The 8,827-nt window shown below is 36.1% G+C and overlaps 1 protein-coding gene across 1 annotated transcript; it reads left to right on the top strand.

The window, feature by feature from the left end:
• The first annotated feature begins 2,030 nt into the window (after window positions 1-2,030).
• On the top strand, window positions 2,031-2,999 carry LOC102483130 (olfactory receptor 10T2). Its single transcript, XM_006156709.1, has one exon. It carries the CDS (start codon window positions 2,031-2,033, stop codon window positions 2,997-2,999), a length of 969 nt encoding a protein of 322 aa, XP_006156771.1.
• The last annotated feature ends 5,828 nt before the right edge of the window (window positions 3,000-8,827 follow it).

Genomic DNA, 8,827 nt, shown 5'->3' with positions numbered 1-8,827 from the left:
ATAAATAGATTGAATATTGTCATTCTATTCTTCACTTAAGTGTGTCCCTTCATCAGAGAGGGCTTTTCAAACTCCACTAACAACAGTAGTTACACACTCTCATATCACAGAGATCCTATATGCCAGGTTCCATGTTGTGTTTCACAGAGATGCTCTGACATTTTGTTAATATATGTTAAATCTATGACCTCTGATAGCCACTGAAGCACTCTGCACCCACTTTCATTTTTTGCAAAACTCTCAATGAGAATTGCTCACATAGACTTGGATGACTTCTTTGAGACAGCTCTGCCTAAACCTGGCACATCATCTGGCATGTTGTAGGAATAAGTAGGTGCTATCTACCTGACCTGATTCTCTTGTAATCTGAAATGCAAATAGAAGCTAGCAGCTCTTCAATAATATAATTGTTTCTTCTTTCGTCTTTTATTACCTTTAATCTTTATGAATCCTTCAGAACAATCTCCATCCTATATTCTCTCTTTCTAAGCCCTTCATTTCCAATACCTACTTCCTCATAATTTTTCCCTCTTCATCTTTAATAGTGACTGAAGTTAAAATAAAAATTCTGTGAAGAGTCTTCATATCACTTTTATTCCATCATTTTTCTCTGTAGATTCCTTATTTAATGACCAGTAAAACTAGAACTATGATTTGCAAAACTGATTTGAAGAACTTAGGTTGATACCTTTCAGGTCCGTACTGCAACACAATTCACTTGAGTATACCAGTTAGAAGATGTTATGGAAGTTCTGCTAAAAACTCCAGAGATAATCAGAATACCATAACCAGAATATATCATCCTGGAATAAGATAGTGCCTTCAAAATTATTTGGCTTCAATTAAGTGCATTATATTATATGCAGAATCTTCAAAACATTCATTGAAAAATACATACTTTGAAAAAAATTTTGCATGTGTTTCAAAAACTTTTTGCATCAAAATAAACTTGCACTAAGGACCAGCAGATGGCATGAGTACATTGCTAGACTCCCATGTAGTCGACCACAGTTCGATCCCAGACCCGGTAGCTTAAAATTCAACTGGGTACAAGTGCATGCTTTCCCAAAATCTCAAGAGGAGAAGGGATTGTGGCATGAACATCCTCCCTGGGGAGGGAGGGTGATTTCTTGTTTTCTATCTCTCTGTCTCTCCAGCAAGTGCACACACCCTATAGCCTATAGCGAAACTCTCTCTTAAAAAAAAATAAGCTAAAGAAACTTGCACTTTAATTACAATCTCCACAAACTTTTTAAAATGCTTAGTATTAAGTACTCGGGAAATAACTTTAAAGAGAATTTGATTAGGACTTAAAACTGATTGATGTAAATTAAGGATTATTGTATTGAATACAACTGATATTATGTATACTTAGCTTCAATTATTACTTCAGATAGAAACCCAGAAGTAACATGCTACATTCATTTATCTTGTTTAGTCATTGCCACATATATCACTCTTCGAGACATTGCATTATAGATTAGATTTCATTTAAAAAGTAAATGTTCTTTTGAGAATTTTCATGATCTCTCTGGAATTTTTAAATGATACATGAATTTTTAATTCTTAAATGATTTCATCATTCAATGAACAGTTTATTAAACATTTCTAAGTGCTAAGGAAAAAAAGTATCTGAAAAATGTGGCATCTTAAAATGCAATGGGTGAGATTGTAGCACTTCAATTCATCTTTTGCCCCTTTCTTGCAGATGTAGAACGGAGACAAGAGATATGAAGAGCAGTTTTATGAGTAAAATCCTAGGAAATAATTTAGCCCACTGTGTGATGTTTATACAAACTCTCATACTAAAACAATGTTGCTCTTCATTCAGACTCCTAGCCTTGACTTCAGTGAGGTATATTTAAATCCTTTTTTTCTGGTTCTCTGAGTGTTTCCTTACACTTGCCAGGGGGTCTTGACTTAAAGTCCAGGTGACATCAGTGCAGAAGGAACTATTTATAATTATCTCAAAGTCTTGACAAAGAGCAGCGCTGTACCTGAGGAAGAAAGTGTCCATACCTACCAGGAAGATGGGCAATCACACCACAGTGAGTATATTCCTTCTGTGGGGATTTTCCAGTTTCCCAGACCTGCAGAACTTCCTCTTTGTGGTAATTTTCTTCTCCCATGTGACCATCCTAGCTGCAAATCTGTCAATCATGGTGGCCATCAATTTCAGTCACAACCTTCACACTCCCATGTACTATTTTCTCTGTGGCCTGTCCTTTTCAGAAACCTGTACGTCTATGGTGGTCATACCCCGCATGTTAGTGGACCTGCTATCAGAGAGCAAGACTATTTCTCTTCCTGAGTGTGCCACACAGATGTTTTTCTTCTTTGGCTTGGGAGCTAACAATTGTTTCATCATAGCTGCCATGTCCTATGACCGTTATATTGCCATCCACAACCCACTGCAGTACTCAATCCTGATGACCCAAAAGATCTGCTTTCAGTTCATGATGGCTTCCTGGATAGTTGGGTTCTTGGTTTCTCTGTGCATCATCCTCACTGTATTCAGCTTGTCGTTTTGTGATTCCAACATCATCCAACATTTTTTCTGTGACATCTCACCTGTGGTCAGCCTTGCTTGTGATTATACTTCCCATCATAAAATGGCTATTTTTGGGTTCTCTGCCTTTGTTTTGGTGGGTAGTTTTACTTTAATTATGATTTCCTATGTCTTCATTGTGTCTGTAGTCATGAAGATGCCCTCTGTGAAGGGGAGGTATAAGGCCTTCTCAACTTGTTCTTCCCATCTCACAGTCGTGTCCATACACTATGGCTTTGCTTGCTTTGTCTATTTGAGGCCAAAGAACCGTGACTCATTCGGTGAAGACATGCTGATGTCTGTGACATATACGGTGCTGACACCTCTGCTTAACCCCATCGTTTACAGTCTTAGGAACAAAGAGATGCAGGTAGCTCTAAGGAAAGTACTAGACAGTGTAACTAGGTTTTTCCCTCAGTTGACAAATAAAAGAGACCAGAACATTTTTTAAAATCCCAGCTCTAGAAAGGATGCAGTTTGAAGATATTTATTTATTTATTGCCAGAGGGCATATGTACTCTCACCACAGAGAAACAGTGAGAGAGAGAGAGGAAAAGAGAGAAAGTACCCTCAATGGGATGTTTTCACTCCACTGTCTCTTCTCCTCTGTTTTTCCAGTCCTTTCAAGATTGTGCCACATGCACATATAGCCAGTACTTGAACATGCTGGTTGGTCATTTAGGACCCAGCTCTCTTAACCACTAAGCCACAGAGCCAGTTCTACAGTTCTAAATTATTTTAAAATGTATAATATGTTCATGCATGTGTGTGTGTATACACATATGGAAGCAGTAAACACATTAAAATAGCTTTGGAATATTGTATTTTATAAGACCAGTTGCTTTTGGGGAAAAGTTATTATACTAAAGAAAGAAAGAAGAAATAGAGATAAAAAGAAGAAGAAAGGAAGGGAGAGACAAGGGGAGGGAGGAAGTTAAAAAGAGTTTAAAAACAGGGGCCAGCAGTGGCGTGGTGGTTAAGGACGCTGGATTCCCACAAGGCTGACCACGGTTCAAGTCCTGGACCTGGAGGCTTGCTCTCTCACGTTCCCACTCTCTCCTTCTCTCTTGCTCTGTCCCTCTCTGGTCAAAATAAAAAAAAATGAAATAAATGAGTGAATAAGAAAAAAAAGAGTTTAAAAAGAGATGATGACATTTAATTAAAATACAAACAGAATTCAAAATGAGAATATATTTACAATACAGAGAAAATTCAAACCAACTTAAGAGAAAATGCTATCCCTCTCTATTCAAACAAATTTGAAAATTATAACGGAAGGGATGAGTTTCCAGAAAAAATAAAATGACTCCAAATGCAAAAAGTATTTTTTTAAGAGAGATTTTTGCTATAGGGTGTGTGCACTCACTTAAGAGACAAAAAGAGACAGAAAGACAGAGAGCAAGAAATCAACCTGGGTGAGGGTAGCCATACTGCAATCCTTTTTAATCCTTTCTTCTCTCAGGATTTTAGACACACACATACGAGTGCCCAGCATGTTTCAAGTCTCTGGATCCATGACTCGAATCGTGATCTGCCATGTGGGAGTCCAGCAACATAACCCTTATGCCATCTGTTGTTATCACAAAAGGTATTTTTAACATAATAATTTCCCTTGAGAAATTTGTCAATGAGCAAATCATCCTTTTTCCCTCCACAAAGCATTAGACCGGGTGGCTTAATTTGCTTGAATATTCAAGGAACAAATAATTTAAGTGTTATTAAACTGACAGACAACAAAGATGAATAGCTTTTAACTTATAAACCTCATAGAGATGGAAAGTAGATTACTCCTGTCTTATTATGACCATGATAGTTGAGGTTCTAAAACAAATCATGAGAAATTAGATTATGTACAGCAGTGAAGAAATTTTGAGAGTTACACTGGTCATAAAATATAGTGGATATAAGGTGACTGTTTTGTTTTGTAGATTGGAATTGCATTTCCTTGACAACTGTTCATGATGTTGAGACTATTTCTATGTTTTTGGTAAACTGTATATCTAACTTAAAGAAATGAATATTTAAGTCCTCACCCCATTTGTAATTGATCTATTTGAGTTAAATATTACGTTTTCATTGTTTATAATTTTTATAATTCTAGATACACATTCCTAATTGATAAGCAAATATTTTCTCCCATTCTATAGGCTTTTTCTTCACTTTCTTTATAAATGATTTCTTTTAAAATATGAACGTTTTTATTTTAATGAAGTCCAGTTTACCTGTTTTTCTCTTTTTTGGTCATGTTTTAATGTTACGACAAAGAACCAATTGCTTAACCTAAGATTAAGAAAACCTTTTCCTATGCTTTCTTGGAAGAATTTTTGTAGCATTAGATTTCATATATAGATCTTTGGTCCATTTGGATTAATTATTTCAATTTATTCATGATAGAACATGTGAATGTGCATGTCAGAGTGATTGAGAGAGAGAGAAAGAGAGAGAGAGAGAGAGAGAGAGAAATGAGTACCCTCTGAGATCCTTTTCTTTCAGTGCTCCTGCCTGTTGGATCTTGGACACTTGCACATGTGCCCAGTGTGTTTCAGGATAACCTGGCCAGACATTCAAATTACAGTCACCATTTGAAGTGTAGTTTCTCTTGATCCACTCGTTACTGTTGACCACATAGGCAGTTCTAAATTCAATTTTGTATGTGTTGTGAGGAAATGTTTAACTTTATGAATTTATGGCTATGCAACAGACCTAGTGCCATTTATTGAAAAACATATTCTTTATCCATCAGATGTTCTTGGCACCCTGCAGACAACTTGTTAACCATACAACATGAGTTTCTTTCTGAACTGTCAATTCAATTCCATTGACCTATATGTCCATCCTTTTTCCAGTACACACTGTCTTGATTAGTGTTGTTTTATACTAAGCATTAAAATTGGAAAATGTGTTAGGACCAGCAGTTAGTGTATGGCTATGTCGCTGGACTCCCACGTAGTCGACCGTGGTTCAAGTCACGGACCCGGTGGCTTAAACTCATGCCGGGCACATGTGCTTGCGTGCCCAAGATCCTGAGGGGAGAATGGAGGAGAAGGGATTGCAGCGTGGCCATCCCCTCTGGGGGGGCGGGGGTGATTTCTCGCTTTCTACCTCTCTGTCTGGCGAGCACACACGCCCTATAGCAAAAACCTCCCCCCTCCAAAAAAAAAAATTGGGAAATGTGAGTATTCCTACATTTTTTTCTTGAGAGGTTTTTGCTATAGGGCGCATGTGCTCACCAGAAAGACAGAGAGAGACAGAGACAGAAAACAAGAAATCACCCCCCGGAGGGGGGATGGGCATGCCACACACACCGCAATCCCTTCTTCTCCACTCTCCTCTCGGGAGCTTGGGCATGCACACACACACACACACACACACACTGAGTGAGTTTAAGCCATCAGGTCTGGGACTCCACCCACAATTACATGGGAATCCAGCAACATGGCTATTACGCTAACTGCTGGTCCCTTGTTCTTGCTTTTTAAGATTGTTTTGACTGCTCTGTGTTTCTTGCATTTCTATATAAATTTTAGAATCATATGATAAATTTCTACAAAGTAGCCAACTGGAATTCTGATAAGATTGTGTAGAATTTGTAGATCAATTCGAGTATTGTCAGCTTACCAATATTGGGACTTACAATTGATGGACAATGTCTTTATTCACTTAAATTTATTTTATTCTTCTCAGCAGTTAAAAAAATGTATAGAATCAGTTTTATACTTCTTTTGCTAAATTTACTCCTAAATCTTTTACTCTTCTTTATTCAACTGTAAAAAGAATTGTTTCCTTAATCCCATTTTTAAATTGCTCATAGCTAGTGCAAAAATATACCATAGATTTGTTATATTAATCTTGTTTCTTATATGCTTATTGGACTCATTTATTAATCCCTACCATTTTAATGAATTTCTATATTTTTCTATATGCATATGGTTTTTTATATATGAAACTGTATCTACAAATAAAAGTAGTTTTAATGTTTTTATTTCCTAATCTGCATGCCTTTTGGTTGTTGTTCTTGCTAATTACTGTGGCTCCTTCCTGTACAATGTTGACAAAAGTGACAAAAGTTGACCTTCATGTTTCATTGCTGACGTTTGGGGGAAAATACCTAGTGTTTGGCCATTACATATAATGTTGCTGTTTCACAGATGGCTTTTTATCAGTTTCTAGAAGTTTCTTTCTATTAATAATTTTTTAGAGTTTCTATTATAAGTGGATATTGCATTTTGACAAATGCTTTTTTTGCCTGTATTGAGATTATTTTTTCTACTATGTAAACTCTATTATATTTATATGATGCATAAACTGATTTTTTAATGCAAAATCAACTTGCTTTTTTGGGATAAATCCCATTTACCATATGTATAATCCTTTTCATAATCTTTAATGGTTTTTGCATCCATATTCATAAGATATACTGGCCTATTATTTCTTATGATATTTTTGCATGGTTTTGGTATTGAGGTGATAATGGTCTCTAGAACTCTCATAAATGTGTTGGAAAGAGTCACTTTTCTCTGATTCCTTGGAAGAGTTTGTGAAAAATTTTTATTAAATCTTATGTAAATGTTTGATAAAATTTAGTAATGGACCCTTTGAGTCTGGGCTTTTCTTTATGAATAGTTTCTTATAAAAGCAGACTCAAAAAATTAACAAAGAGAGAGTGGAGTTAAATTTTATTTATTTCTGTTTTAATCTTTATTCTTTCTTTCTTTTTATTAATTTGAGGTTTCATTTGTTCTTGCTTTTGTAGTTTCTTGATGCACCATTGGGTCATTTATTTAAAATCTTTCTATTTTTTATGAAGATATTTATTTATTTTTTTATTTATTTTTTTTTGAGAGGTTTTTCCACTATAGGGCGCGTGCACTCGCCAGACAGACAGAGAGAGACAGAGAGATAGAAAGCGAGAAATCACCCCCCAGGGGGGATGGTCACGCCACAATCCCTTCTCCTCCATTCTCCTCTCGGGATCTTGGGCATGCACACACACGTGCCCAGCGTGAGTTTTAAGCCACCGGGTTCGGGACGCGAACCGCGGTCGACTACGTGGGAGTCCAGCGACATAGCCATTATGCTAACTGCTGGTTCCCATGCAGATATTTATTGACAAAAGCTTTCATCCTAGTACTATTCCTTTGTCATAACCCATAACTTGTAGTATGCTGTGTTTCCATTTTCATTTGTTTCAAGAATTTAAAACTATTTCTTCTTCTTTCATTAATCTATTGGAAATTTATGATCATGCTGTGTAATTTTCATGTATCTATACACTTTCCAAAGTTTTTTGTTATTAATTTATTGGAGTTGGAAAAAATACTATATCATTTTGATTTTAAAAACTTGATTTATTGATATTTGTTTTGTATCCTAACATATGGCCTACCTTGGAGAATGTTGCATATACTGATGTATATTCTGCAGCTATGCAATAGATTGTTTTGTAAATATCTGTTAGGCCCATTTGGTCTATAACACCACAGATTATTGATAAAGATATAGATAGATATAGATATAGGCCATAGAATCTGGCTTATATTTTTGTTCAAGACATAATCATCTTTCTGTAGTACAGCAGCCCAACCTACTGTTGTCTCTCAGCTGCATCGTAACCAAGTCTTCAACAGGATAGGTCAACCCTCCACTAGATGGCCAGTTGGGTCACTGGCAAATGATGCTGTGTTAGTCTAATTGAAATGTTCTGTTAGTAGGTTGAGCATTCAGAAATGGGGTATATAGATCAATTTTGGTTAGGAGAAATCCAGATAAGAGTTAATCTGGAGACATAAATAGAACCTGGCATAAGACCCATAGGAAATGCTTAGAATTTGCCAATATGCTACCTTCTCAAAATGTTTTCTTCTTCTGTTCCTCCATACCATCTTTTGTATATGTGCATTTTAGCATTTGTTACTCTAAAATTAAATATTTTACCCTGCCTCTCCCACCTCTGTAGCCCTCCCTTTGAGACCTAAGAATGAATCATTCAGTTCTATAACATCTGTACCTTGATATTATTTGGTCATTAGAAAAGTCATGACATATTTTTCTGTTTTTCTATGCAAAAATGTGTCAAGACTTTTTCAATGACCCAATATTTTTGCGCTTAATTCATGTACATCAGATGAATGGATGAATGACTGAATTGCAAGCATACTCTCTGTATCACAGGGACCATAGAACACTGCTAATTTATATCCCAAAGGATACAAATAAGACAGTAACGTTTGGTTGAATATTGTAGAGAAGTTGACTAGGATGTATATTTTAGAAAAAAAA

Source organism: Tupaia chinensis, unplaced genomic scaffold (assembly GCF_000334495.1).
Source record: "Tupaia chinensis unplaced genomic scaffold, TupChi_1.0 Scaffold000514_1, whole genome shotgun sequence".
NCBI lineage: Eukaryota > Metazoa > Chordata > Mammalia > Scandentia > Tupaiidae > Tupaia > Tupaia belangeri.
Note: the sequence above shows the minus strand (reverse complement) of the source record. Positions and strands in the feature narration are given on the sequence as shown.